The sequence below is a fragment of the Halichoerus grypus genome, chromosome 4 (assembly GCF_964656455.1).
Source record: "Halichoerus grypus chromosome 4, mHalGry1.hap1.1, whole genome shotgun sequence".
Taxonomy (NCBI): Eukaryota; Metazoa; Chordata; class Mammalia; order Carnivora; family Phocidae; genus Halichoerus; species Halichoerus grypus.
In genome coordinates, this window is record NC_135715.1 from 168398570 (window position 1) to 168413156 (window position 14587).

General features: G+C 37.9%; 1 protein-coding gene across 2 annotated transcripts in view; it reads left to right on the forward strand.

Moving 5' to 3' along the window:
• Positions 1 to 14587, forward strand: part of CPS1 (carbamoyl-phosphate synthase 1) — a 122680-nt gene that overhangs the window by 84347 nt on the left and 23746 nt on the right. For both annotated transcript variants that reach the window (XM_036098744.2, XM_078071279.1), the window contains 5 exons: positions 712 to 893; positions 6702 to 6896; positions 7318 to 7385; positions 9277 to 9352; positions 13764 to 13841. In XM_036098744.2, the coding sequence (XP_035954637.1) occupies positions 712 to 893; positions 6702 to 6896; positions 7318 to 7385; positions 9277 to 9352; positions 13764 to 13841 (599 nt within the window). The remainder of the gene's footprint in view (positions 1 to 711; positions 894 to 6701; positions 6897 to 7317; positions 7386 to 9276; positions 9353 to 13763; positions 13842 to 14587) is intronic.

Below are 14587 nucleotides of genomic sequence, written 5' to 3' on the forward strand. Positions count from 1 at the left end.
TACTATATTTGGATAATTATTGTTCTGATAAGGATTTTTAGGAGACAAAATCCTAATGCAAAGAATTAGTACAAATCCCAGGACTTTCAGTTCTGTGGCATCCCAGTAGAGGTGATATTTTGAGGTATTTATGCCATTATTGTACTTCAAATTACTTTTTAGAAGGTCACTCACTCTGCATGGGGTGGCCTTGCCAAGCTTAAAAGGATATGCTTGGAAAGGACAGGATTTTCCAGTCAATCAAGATATGTCAGAGCTCCAAGGCACTTCAGGGATCATTGGGTTTAGCCCTCAGACAGCAGAGTAAGTGGAATAACTAAAACAAGAACTCCAGTATTCTGATCACTAGCTTGACTATTGTGTACTGAGGTCAGTATGTTCACTTTGAGTTCTTTTCCGTAAACGAGGGTTTTTTAAAAATCGTTACAATGATCTCCCATTAACTTTGAATTTGAATGTTTCAAATATGGAGATTCCCTATTGCAGAATTTAGCATACAAAATAAGCCAACATGTCGTTGTTTAATTAGTCCCTGTTTTTCCTACTATTATTGTAGTGTGCATAACGGATCTGAAATTTACATTTTGGAGTCTTAAAAATTGCAATGAGAGGGGATTAGCTTCCTTAGCCTTAGCCATAGCTTTCTGCTGCTCTTTGTGTTGTAACTTCATATTTCTTTTACCCCTCTTCCCAATCTCACCCTCTCCACAGGCAGCAGTGTGGAATTTGATTGGTGTGCTGTCTCCAGCATCCGCACACTGCGTCAGCTTGGCAAGAAGACAGTGGTGGTGAATTGCAACCCTGAGACCGTGAGCACAGACTTTGATGAGTGTGACAGACTGTACTTTGAAGAGTTGTCTTTGGAGAGAATCCTAGACATCTACCATCAGGAGGTAAAAAGAGAAAAAAAAAAAGAAAGAAAGAAAAGAAAGGAAAAAAAAGAAAAATATATGCAGTGCATACTTTATAGATGCAGCTACATGTACATGGATTTATGTTGTAATTCCCCTTAGGGGAAAGAGCTGCAGTGCCCCCCACTGTCTAATTTTGTAGTGAAACTCTAAAAAAAATGATCCCAGCCTTAGAGTCTTGAGGCCCTGGCACAGAGAGATTATTTTTTTCTTTCTAAGCATTCCAGCTAGATTGAAAACTCTTCTTGGTAACATGTGCCAGACACATATTAGCTAGTACAAGACAACCCTCCAAAATATTTTGCAGAATGATTTAATTGATCATCTAGACATACAATAAGCCGCCTCTCTCTAGTTTCTGTGTTGTTGCGGTTTAATAATGGATGGTCCCCAGAGGGGTTGTTCACAAATGACCAGTTAATTCTGTGTGCCATCAGATGAAGCCATCAGTCTTCAGTCTAAGATCGGAGTTCATTCTGAACAATATCGGTACTTTTCTAGCTTTCTCTGACAGTTCTTCTTCCACCCGCACTCTAGTATTATCGAGAATATCTTTACTCTGGATTCTTATGACCACAGGTTACTGTAAGTCTATAGGACAAGTTGACATATCTTACAGTTAAAAAAAATAACTGCTGGAAGATTTCAGAGTGATGTCTAGTGGTTGTGTCTTTGATGTCATTACAGTTAATTCCCTACTATGGAGAATCATCCTTGTGTATAAAATATGGTCACTTAGGGAAAAAAAATACTGAATTAGGGCCCAGTACTTAAGTTCAAGTTTTGACTGGACAATTCATTGAGTTGTGCAAACTTCCTAAATTCTGTGTTTCTATTTTTTTTTTTTTTTGGTTAATGAACCAGAAGAGCGTATATATGTGCTACATGCAGGTACTGTGAAGATAAGGAGATTTGTGGCTGAAACCACATTGGAAAGTGTAAAGTTCAGTGCTAGAACATGTGATGATTTTATTACAGTGAAGAAAAATAGAAAAACTTAGGATGGATAGATCATCATAGTTATCCATTTGGGCTTGACCCACTTATCTTCTGATATAATGAAATTGAACCCCTGGGTAGAATATACAGGAATTTTTATTTTTCTCTCTGACATGGTTTTTCTAATAATTTCTTAAGATTCATTTCAGGTGGGGATCAAAACAAGTGCGTTCTACAAATATATCTTGAATACCTTTTAAATACCAGGTTCAGCAGGATGGGGAGGTGTAAAACCAGCTCCCTACCTTCAAAACATTAGAATAAAACTGGGAGGGGTGCCTGGGTGGCTCAGCTGGTTAAGCGACTGCTTTCGGCTCAGGTCATGATCCCAGGGTCCTGGGATCGAGTCTCGCATTGGGCTCCCTGCTCCTTGGGGAGCCTGTTTCTCCCTCTCTCTCTCTCTGCCTGTTGCTCCCCCTGCTTGTGTGCACGCTTTCTCTCTGTCAAATAAATAAATAAAATCCTTTTTAAAAAAAGAATAAAACTGGGACCCATAACATAAATATATGAAAAATTACATAATTGTTTAAAAAATGTTAACAAGGATTGCAAGGAATTGCAGCGGGCATTTTACACATAATTAATTATTTCCCCATGAAATGGTTTAAGGAAAGCTTAAAAACTTCTACAGCTGCCTTTGGATATGGTTATACATGGATATTAATGAGATCCTTTTATAATAACTGAATTCAGTATGATGGTAAAAAATAAATTGGCCCTTCTTTGAAGCTGATTGGCATTTATAGTGCTACTATGTAAGATACTTTTAAATGTCATATTGGAGAATATAAGAACAATATTCCATTGATGTATTTGTTAGACTATCCCACAGGAAATGTTAAAAAAACATATTCACATATCATACACACATGTACATATGTGTGTATGTCTCCTTCTATGAGGTTGCTGTGTATCTCCTCACAACCTCCAGGAGACTGCCATAATCCAGCTGTGGGTGTCCCTAGCAATGCTAAAGGCACTGAGACATTCAGTAGTAAATCTGCAGAAAATTGGAAGCACATCTAAACTTACTCAAAAGCACACATTTGAGTCACTTTAGAAGGGCAATAAGGTACATAGCTACATAGGATGATAGGTCTCTTGGTCTAGTTCAGGACCAATGCTATTCCCATGGCAATAAGGATGCACTTCTAAAGAAAACATAAAGGGGGGGGGTGTCAGAAAAGTGACATGCCCTGTGAGTAAAGCAGGCTGGCTCAGTCGGTAGAGCATGCACTCTTGATCTCATGGTTTGAAAAGTTATATAAATGAACATTAATTTTCTTCTATATCCCGGACCCACATAAGACCCACTTCTCATTTTTTTTTTAAATTTCTTCATTAAAAACCAGATTGAGTCTAAAAATGCCAGGCAATATACCTGACACCTTATGATGTCCCTGTCTAGTTTGAGTCCTTCTTAATTTTTCTTGATTTTATAGTGAATAATTTACTGGATCATACCCCATAAAAATGTACTCTGATTAATGATGTAATTGTTCTATTTGTATATACCTAATGCTATATGTATATACATATGCAATGGCATCTCTGTAACACAATTTGAGTTAAATGAATGAATGACAAACATTGATTAATGTAGACAAAACCCATTGGAGATTGTGCGACTCTAAACTAGAATTGGGTTTCATTCCTAGCATTTGATTTAACTGTAATTAAATATAATCTTAAGGGTCTGCCTAAAGTATTGAAAATGTTTTACTAAAATGTGAGTTACTAAGATAATAAAGCACAGTAAAGATAATAAATCAATCTCACAGACAGATGTACAAAGAGTAGAGTTTTGTAAATTAGAGATAATACACGAAATTACAAAAATCAGGGTCAACTTTTAATGAATTAAGTGTTATTTCTGTTAGTAAGATATATTTTCTCTCTTGCATTCTGTCTATAATATAGCTTTTAATTTGCCCATAAAAATAAGGACAAACCAAAGTACTAAAAATACATTTGTGGTATGATTGCACTTGAATTCTGTTTCAGAAATATTCTTGTGTGGTGTTGTCTTAGCTTAGTGATACTAAGTTAAAAAAAAATAGGAAACTAAACTGAGTAAAAAGATACAAACAAATCCAGGTAAGGTCAGTGGAACTTTGGGACCCTGATGGAATTATTTTCAGCCTAAAGTATTTAGAAACCTGTGAGACAAATCTGAATTTTAGAATATTTTATGTCAGTGAGTTATTTAAAACTACTTAGGCTTAAGTGATTATGATAATGATCATTTACCCATGTGGGAAACCAAGTTCTTCTCCTTAAGTCCCTGCTAGTTCTGTGCTTGCAGTTGGGGCCAATTTAAGATGAATTCTTCCACAAAACTGTCCTATATTAACTTCATCCTACAAACATGTTCTCTTGTACTGACTTCCTTTTGCTGTGTGGGCAAAACTACACTACATCATCAACCATTACTCTAAAACATCCTGTGAATGTACTTGCCTTTCCAGGGATGATCTTTATTTCTGGAGTCAATGATGAGAATGGGGTTTTGCAGAGGATGTTTTTCTACCACTTTTCAAAAAGAATGTTTTAGAAATAGCTCTTCTTGCAACCTCTAACAGTAACTACCCTTGAAATCAGGCAGAAAAATAGAGTTAGCTTAAGATTCAAAGATTTGGTTTATTAGTTAAACATAGCTGCTTTGCAGTGTGGAGAATTGAGTTCTAATACTGGCTGTCATTTCACCTTCACCGAGCCTCAGTTTCTTTAGCTGTAAAATGGGGAGAGTAATAACTGCCTCAGAGGGATACAGTGAAGGTCAAAACAGATGGTGTAGGGCAAATAGTAATATCCTTAAGGAATAGTAGCAGTTTATATTATTACTGTTTTGAAAGTTGCTAATTTGTTGAAAAATAAAAAGCAATTCCATAGAACATTTTGAAAAATGTTAGTGTTTTTATTAAAGACTTTTCACTCAACTTTGAGCTCCCATTTAGTGCAATGGACCCCAATTTTTGCTCACAGGTTGATACTTCTCTTTTAATTTTAGAAATTACGTTGAAGTGTTTTACATAAGAAATCTTTGTATGCATTTAATTGAAGAATTAGTTTTTAAGCCTCTAAAGTATTAACTCTGCTAATAAACTAAAAATAAACAAATAAAAATATTATTATAGTACAAAGAATAAATCTTAAAGGTTTTGCAAAGATGTATATTGAACATAAAAAATGATAAAAGCAGCTTAAGTGCACTTATAAATATGCAGAACTGTGGATTATTGTTTTCCATACTGTTCACAAGGCATTTAAGTACTCAATTGTAGGGTGTTTGCTTAGGCACTACTTTCACTGCTCTCATCAAAGAGAAATAAGCTTTATCCTTTTTAAGACTATTTCAGAATTATTTCAAATAATGATAAAATGCATTTGGTACATATCTATTACTTCAGCAGTTCCAATATTCATTAGTAGGTTATTAAGGCAAATACAAATTATTCCAAGATCAATGGTCTATCAGATATAATAATATTTTCCAATATTAATAACAGTGTCTTACTTATGCACTTATAATTTGTAAGGCCTTTAATGTTTATTTTCTTATTTAACTTATATAGTGACCTTGTGAAGCAGACAGATATTATTTTAATTTTACAGACATGAAGACTGAATGTTGGAGGGATTTTCACAGAGGGAATTAAGATGGGAAGGAACTTCTTTTTTTTTTTTTAATCTGGAAGTTTTGGGGTGCCTGGGTGGCTCAGTTGTTAAGCGACTGCCTTCAGCTCGGGTCATGATCCCAGTGTCCTGGGATCGAGTCCCACATCAGGTTCCCTGCTCAGCAGGGAGCCTGCTTTTCCCTCTCTAGCTCCTCCTGCTTGGTGATCCCTCTCTCGCTGTCTCTGTCAAATAACTAAATAAAATCTTTAAAAAAAAAATCTGGAAGTTTTGACTACTAATAGGAGATTAAGGTTAAAGATTCAGACACTGCTTGTAGGGCAAATAGGAAGGAAACAGGGACTAAAATCTGTTACTGGGTACTGTAGACAAGAGCCAAGGTAACTGTAAAGGAGAGAGGATGTAAAAATGGGAGGTAGGATTTAGAATGGACTGTAGTGTAGAGATGGTGGAGTTTAGATAAGGGACAGGGAAAAAGGAGAGAAGTAGCAAAGGCAGGGTAAGGTTAAGTGGGCAGAAAGCTTGCTAGTGGGAGTGCACATAGTTGGGGACACTGAGTAGGAGGTCTTCTTGGTGCTGAGAAGAATGGTGACAAAAAAGGCTGGAGACTCTTCATTGTCCTATTGATGGTGATGAGCTTACACTTTGTGCTTTAGGCATTGGGAAACTTTGGAGAACTCAAAGCTTCAACTCACACAGGAGTGACTTGGTGAATCAGTTTCATAGGATGATTAATCTGAATGTGAAGGGCTGGGGTGGAGAGGAACAGGAGAGGTGAGGGTTAGAAGGAAAGATCTATGTCCATTTAGGAAATTACAACAGTAGTCCAAGCAGCACTTGATTACAGTAGAGTACATGGTGAAAATATTAATTGTCTTGATTTCCTTTTTCTAATTGTCATGCACGTCAGTGTCACACATTCATGTGTAGATGCGTGGAAGTCTGACGTGGTAATCATATGTAGTTGTATGGAACTCTCACATAGATTTTAGCAGGTAAGTGCCTGGAAAGTAAGAATGAAGTTTGTTTATCTCTTTGGGGGCATAACTTAATATTGCCTATTGATGGGAGACATGAAACGGTCACAACATGTGAAGCAGTTGCTCATTCATCATGAAGTGACCCCAAAGGCTGATATTGTGGTGTCTTGTCCAGGCATGTGGGGGCTGCATCATCTCAGTTGGGGGTCAGATTCCAAACAATCTGGCAGTCCCTCTGTACAAGAATGGTGTCAAGATCATGGGCACGAGCCCTCTGCAGATCGACAGGGCCGAGGATCGCTCCATCTTCTCAGCTGTCTTGGATGAGCTGAAGGTGGCTCAGGCACCCTGGAAGGCCGTTAACACTTTGGTAAGGAGAGAAACACTTGTCTGTTTTTAATGTTCGCTTTTGAAGAGTTGTAACTTGAATGTTAACTACTGCAGATGTTAACTTCAGGGCAGATAGAAGGCACTTATGCTCAGTGACTTTACTTTAAAGTTGGTGTATTTCCATGATTGCAGTTAAGTGCTGGTTATAAATTGTTAAGAGTATTCTCATTAAGATTCGGACAATGAAAAACATTCAAACTATTTTAGAGCTTGATTGATATTTACAATTAGAAACTAGGAATTTTACATGTTTCAATGTCCAATTTACATTTTAATGGTGTCTTTTGAGAGAAAGAATAAAAAGAGTTGTGTTACCATTTGTTCTGAAGATGCCTTTCTGCAGTTCTATTGAGTATTTTAAACTATTCATGCCCTTTTTTGTTGTTGTTTCTATTAATTAGAATGAAGCAGTGGAATTTGCAAAGTCTGTGGGCTACCCCTGCTTGTTGAGACCGTCCTATGTTTTGAGGTAATGTACTGTTCTCCCAAGGTAATGATTTAAAAATCAGGAGGTACAGAATGGCGTGCTGTACGCTAATAGCACTTGGCTTTGATGTGTAGTAAGTTGTAAATCCGTCCACAGTCCCCAGACCAACATGGCCAGAGTGAGGACCTATGCACGGTCCTTCAGCCTACTGCTTTTCTTTCAGAGGGTGGCAATAAGAGTCCACAGTCCTCCATCTTACAAGCATGGCTTAGGGCGTCTTGTTGCCAAACTGAGGGAGGATAGTTTTACATTAGAGAAGAGAACAATTTAAAAAACCCAAAAAGCAAAACCAGAACAAACCTGGGACATCTCTTTCCAGTATCTGTTTTCGAGTCAGCAGAAATGGCAGCTTATCTCTGACTGTTGTCAGCACCTTCCGATGGTGCCTCTGGTTTGAATTTTTGAGTTTTTGAGATCACATTTTTTAGTAGATGAATTATAATGGTGAGGGACAGGGATAGTGAGGATCTTTTATATTAAACTTTGAAACGAAGTTCTATCATCAAAGGAGAAGTTGTGAATTATCACGTACTCTCTTCAGATGTTACCACATGTAAGGAACGACTTCACTGAACAGGGGATAATAAGAGAAACACAATTTGCTGTGCACAATTTGAAAGTGTAAATGGAATTTGAGATGGGATCCTTTAAAATAATGAAAAATTTGAAATGAGGTGGAAAACTTTCCTTTTTATTTAAATGACATTTTTTGTAAATCACCATCAAATAATACTTCTTTGAGGTATTAATGTAAGTTAATTTAAACAACACACAGACATTTAAGGGAGGGTTGCAGAAAACAGCTTTGACTCTTGTGTTTCCTTTCTCATCTCTGCAATCTGTCTCTTTGTTCCAGTTTCCTATACTGTGAATTATCAATGTTATTGACTTAGCCTTCCTGTCTTAAATAGATGAAGACATTGAAGGTTCTTTATGCAAAAATATGTAATAGAGTAGAAAAGATAAAGAATGCTACTTTTAAAAAGAAGTGGAAAGTAGTATTTTTCTTCCTTATTTTTTCCCTCTTCTTATGCCTCCTTCTTTCTTCCCATCTCACTTTGAAAATATCAAAATTCAGCATAAATTGAAATCAGCATTCTTTGTCAAGCAATTAATAAGAAGGACACAGTTGAATACTTTTCAGTCAGATACTGTACATTATATTTGCGTAAAAAAATTGTGCTTTTGTGACCTGGCTGGTCGTAGAATGACCTGCTTTGACAGCAGACCTGTGGGTTAAAATCAGCCATTGTCAATGACCTCTGAAGGAACAGGGTAGGAATAGCTAGATCCTGGGGCACCTGGGTGGCTCAGTCGGTTAAGGGTCTGACTCTTGATTTTGGCTCAGGTCATGATCTCACAGTCCTGAGATCAAGTCCTGTGTCAGGCTCCACACTCAGCAGGGGGTCTGCTTGAGATTCTCTCCCTCTGCCCCTCCCCCTATGCTCTCCCCCCCCCACTCTCTCTCTCAAATAAATAAATAAATCTTAAAAAAAAAAAAAAAAGAATAGCTAGATCCTAGGATGAATTTTGTTAAGGTTTAAGAATTACCTGGAACCAGCTGAGTGATTTGATTCATTCTGATTTCCTGAAATCAGAAAGGACAAACTTTGGGATACTGCTATTTCTATATTTACGTGGTTTTCTTTGGACATCATCACAGCTCTCACCCCCAACTTGGGTGACTCTTTATTTTGGTTGATTGTTCTGGTGATTAAGTGGAGTAAAGACTCAATTTAGGAAAAAGCATCTTCTTACTCAGTCCAGACTGAAGCTAGAGATTGCCTGGAACTGTTCTGAGAAGCAATCAAGTCTAGCATGCTTTTCTTCCAAAGTGGTGGAAGAAACTGACCTGTCCTCTTCTCCTTTCCAGTGGGTCGGCCATGAACGTGGTGTTCTCTGAGGATGAGATGAAAAATTTCCTAGAGGAGGCCACTAGAGTGTCTCAGGTAGTGTCCAATTTCCTCCTGGTGATTTTACTTCTGTTAATTGCTATCTTATTTCATATGTTTTTATTTTCACACTATGTTAGGATGGTTTTCCCTTTATTTTTTTTTTCTCTCCCTAGCCGGTAGTCTCCTATATATGGGAATAAGAAAACTCAAATGCATTTAATTGCGTTTAGATCCTTAGGGTTAGTGGAAGAAGAAGAAGACCAGTACATATTTGATCACAACGTTGACCTGGTTTTAGACTCCAGGAGTTAGGCTGGATAAACATCCTTGGTTTGTTCATAAGTTAGATGCTGATCAAGTTATCCCTGGGGTTCCCAGCCTCAAGGACTGCCCAGCCAAGCTTGTCATGTATCAGTGAGGGCTTTCCTGGTTTTTAAGTCTCACACTTGGAGAGACTTTGCCTTAGTTAACCCTGCAATTTTAATAGTAAACCCCTTTGCTCACCTTTTGACTTTTTTTCATTTTGGTACATTCCATTTGTCAGTTAATAAAAATGTTTATAATTTTGTGGTGATTCAACCACCTTCCTCCATTGCCCTCAGCTTTTACTTCTCCCTTGGTATTACCTCAGTGTGATCCATTTGAGATTTACCCAGTGAGGTTATTGATCTGCAGACCTCGTACTGTAAAGGATGAAAGTGATGTTTTCCTTTTAAGAGCTTTCAAAAGCTTGTTGGGTCTGCGTATGTGTGTGTGTGTGTGTGTGTGTGTGTGTGTGTGTGTTTAAAGAGAGAGAGCACAACTCATAGAGAAGAGTTTAATGTTAGGCAAGTGGAATTTGGAGGGAGCTAAAGAGTGAAGTCAGAACATTTCAAAGAGGAAGAACGAGCATGGACTGTTCCTGCTCATGAAGCAGGACATCCCTTCTGTATGGTAGTTGCTCCCCAGGACATTGGGTCAGTGAAGAGAGTGGATAAGGATAAAGGGTGAGAGAAACAAAGAGTGTAAAAAAAGAAAACCAAGTAGATTTTGAATTCATTCCTGTGTGAAAGTCAGATTGCTGAGGAGGGAATCTCTCCAGGGAGCCAGTTTTCATTAATGTGGACTGGAACAAGACACTGTCTTCTTCCCTATCTGACTTCCTGCCAAGGATTTGGGCATGCTCCCCTTTTGAAAAACCAGTAGTTAGACCCAGCTGTGCTCATGTAAGTAAGGAAGCAGGTGTCCTCTCTTTTCTGCCTGGGACACTGGATCCCACATAGAAGAGTTTTAAACTACTCAGAGTAGAGTTTTAAAAACATATTTTTCTGCTAGCATATGGGTAGAACCCCTACTGGACCAAAGTTTTATAATGGAGATGTCCCTGATTGAGTACATTCTGATTCAAGTGTTCCCTTCAAAACACAGCAGAATCTGGGATACTCAGTTCAGTGAATCTAGAATAAAATTAGACCCCATCAATCATTCATCTATTTATGTATTTATTCATGTTTAGCACCTGCTATATAATGGCATTGTTCTCAGTATCAGGGGCTACACTCATACAAAGAGAGATACAGTCTGCTCTCACAGAGGACTCTTTACTAGGGACATCAGACTTCAAATAATTACAATAAAATATAATAAGCATTGCAATAAGAAAGTACAGGATGCTAAGGGTGAGTGTCAATGTATTGGGGTCCATCCCTAAAGAAGGGCTTTTTAAATTAATTTAAAATGGTTGATTTAGAATTCACTGGTTGAAAGATTTACATTGTGGGTGTGAGTAGGAAGAAAGGACAGCACAGGTAAAGGGTCAAAGCTGAGAAAGAGAATGGAGTTTCTAGAAACTGATAAAGTATTTAGTATATGGCTAGGACACTTCCATGGTAGAAGAGTAGATAGAGTAGGCAGGGAATAGATAAGGAGAACCTTGTCAGTTATAATGAGTTTGGGGCCAGACTGCACTCATGGAAAAACATTAGGGGCTATTGCTGTAGCTCAGGGTAGAGATGACAGTACCTTGGAGCAGAGTAATGATAGTAAAGATAAAAAAGAAGTACATGTATTCTAGAATATTTAGAATGTTCACTGAAGGCAATTAGTGAGTGCGTGGAGGTGGAGGGTAAAAGTGTATTGATAAAGGATGACTCCTGAGCTTCTGTCTTAGACAGCTCGATGGGTGGTGGTACCATTTATTAAAATAGGTAACCTGTGCTGTCTTTTCTTCCTACTCATACACACAATGTAAACCTTTCAACCAGTTAATTCTAAATCAACCATTTTAAAATAAGGAGAAATTTTAGAGAAGGAAATCATATATTTAATATTTGACCTTTTGTATAAGGTACCTGTGAGAAATCCAAGTGCAGATGCTTCAAAAGCAGTGGGTTATACAGATTTTAAATTGAAAATCAAGGTCATGTCTAGCGATAGAGATGTACATATAGTTTTGGAAATAAATAGCATATCATTTTAGTTAGAGTTTTGAGGATCAAGCAATCACCAAGGAGAGAGTACAGAGGAAGTGGAATAATTAAGACAGAGACAAGAGGGATACCAGCATTTAAGGGCTGAGTAGAAGAACCATGAAGGAGCCTGACAAAGAAGCAGGAAAAGGTACTTTATGGATATCAAAGGCAGAAAGTGTCTTAAGAAGGCCAACAATGTATAATGTTGCAGAAAGATTGAAATTAAGAGATTTTCTTTCTCAACATGGTAAGATTTGTCCAAATGGCCAGGATGGTGGATGCTGTCGTTGGTCCACTCAGATTCCTTTACCTGTGGAAGCACTTGTCCCTAACTGTAGTGATAGCTGATAACACTTACCAGCTGTACTTCTTCTCTGGGTAACTATTCTCAGTCAAATGGGAGCTTCATCAACAAGGAGGCAAGATCCCTCACCTCAGCACCACCCTCAAAACACTAGACAGTGAGTAACCTTTGCCTCAAGGTGGGACTTAGTCTGTGTTGCAGTTCATCCTCCAGAGCCCCCTGTGGGGTAAAGCCAAATTTAGTCTCCACTGAGATCATAGACATACTAGCTTTTTCCTGTTGCCCCATCCTGCTTTTCCAACTCCCTCCATAAATCACTTGAACAAGGATCCCTGTCTCAGGCTTGGCTAGAGAAGCTAAGACAGCTGGTAAACTTTATCTTTTTTTTTTTTTTTTTTAAATCATGCTATTATCATCAAAAATTAGAAAAAAAATCCCATATAGGTCTCAACACAGCTCCAGTAGGCCTGCTACAGTAAATATCAGATATTTAAAGAAGAAGGAACAGAGATGGAAAGGCATCTTTTTTTTTTCCCTTAGCTAATAAGCAGTTGCATGTCCAGTAGGCTTTTGAAGAAAAGAAAATACGGAAACTTGCCTCATAGAAGAGAGAAGCTTCTTTATGGCATAAAACACTGGTTCTTTTGAATTTTCCACAAAATTCCTTTCAATTTCAAGTGTTCTACTAAAGGAGATAAGATATATTAAATTTAACACATATGTACGGGGTGAACTCCATGATGGTGGCCAAAAGGGGCTTGTGTTTGGAAGAAAAGGAGATGTCTGGAGAAAGCTTAGGGGAGGAGGTAGCTTTTGTGCCAGGTCTTGAAGCATGATTTGAGACTTGAAATGAGAGAGCTGAGGAGAGAAGGTGGAGTGCATGTAGGGGAGAGAGGCATAGAGACAGGGAAAAGCAGGGTCTGGTAAGAAAGCAGGTGGTGCTGGTTGCTGGTGCCTGGGGCTTGGAGGAGAAGAGATTCCTGAACCCTGGAACTCTTCAGTCAACTGCTTCATTTCTCCTAGAAAAAGCAAGCAGTGGTCCCAGGGTGGAGGGCATCACTGCACCGTCATGAAGAAACTGAGAATGGGGAGAACTTTGAGAAGGAAACCGGTCTTAAACAGCGGAGAAAGGAAAGATGTTTTTAAGATTAATAAAGAGAAATGCTGCAAATGCCATGCTTTAAAAGTGGTTTAAGGCATGTCAGTTCCAAGTAATGGATTCCATCTTTGACCTAACAAAACCAAAACAAAATGAGATTCTCCTCCTAATTTCTTTCACAGTCTCATGGAGAGAGAACTAATTTAGGAAATTGCAGCACTTGGAAAAGATGAGTGTAGAAAGAGAGAAAGAACTCGAACCAAGAAAAATACACAGTTATAAATAAAATAAATATTCATAACTTCCCCATTCGACCTTCTCCTTAGCCCCCTCTTTCCTCTCACTCACTTAAAAGTCTATTATTTGAAATTTTAGCACTCATGTTCAGTTGACTGAGTACTCAGGATTGAAGAAAGACCCTCTGCCTCACTGAAAGCAGAGAATGACCTTGTTCTTACCCAACAAATTAGCTAATGATTTTATGTAGTACATTTAGCATTAAGGTCTTTGCAAGTATTACACTGGGATTTACTTAAGGTATGCAATTTTTACTTGACACTATACACATAACGTCAGCTAAGGATTCTGCCCTTCTGTTTACCTCAATGACAGGAACACCCAGTGGTGCTGACAAAATTTATTGAGGGAGCCCGGGAAGTGGAAATGGATGCTGTTGGCAAAGGTGGAAGAGTAAGTGCTTTATCCCCATCTCTGAGATCCCTGCCTTCCCATCAAGTTTCTTTCCGCCCCCCCTCCGCCCCCCGCCGCCTTGGCAGTTTTGAAACAACACAGACTAGAGGTCATGATTTCTACAAAACAGGTCTCTGAAAATAGTGGAAGAGTTGCTCAGTCCAAAAAATTTTCAAATTCACTAACAATTTAGTTGATGTGTCATGGGTATCATATATCCTGAGTTTCATACTGTTAGAATTTCTCTTTGATGATATTCAAAATTAATTATCATCCTGTACTCATCATTCTTTTTGAATAGATTTTTCTCTCTCATTTTCTTTTGTCTGTGGGTTTCCTTTTATGTTTCAATGAGTATTATAAAAACATCCAATACTTGTCTTTCTGAAGTTCCTAATTGAATCCCTAGTTTTTCTCCTCTCTTGATTTCCCAGCCTCCACCTTTTTATTGTGTTAATAAAGACAAAACTAAACAGAGTAGGGTGGATAAGGATAATAACATAAAATTAGCTTACCAAATCACATCTTGTATTGCTAGTACAATGAATGCCTCCAACTTCAGGGAAAAATGAAAATGTGAAGAATGCTTTCCTTTAGTTTGCTAGTTGTACTAATAAGGTATTTATGATTTATCTTGAAATATAGGAAGTTATGTTTTAGGGAGTCCGTGTCATTTTATTTGCTTTAATGAAAAATTAAAAAAAAAACTGTCCTTCATTTTCTACTTTGTAGATACTTCAAAACAC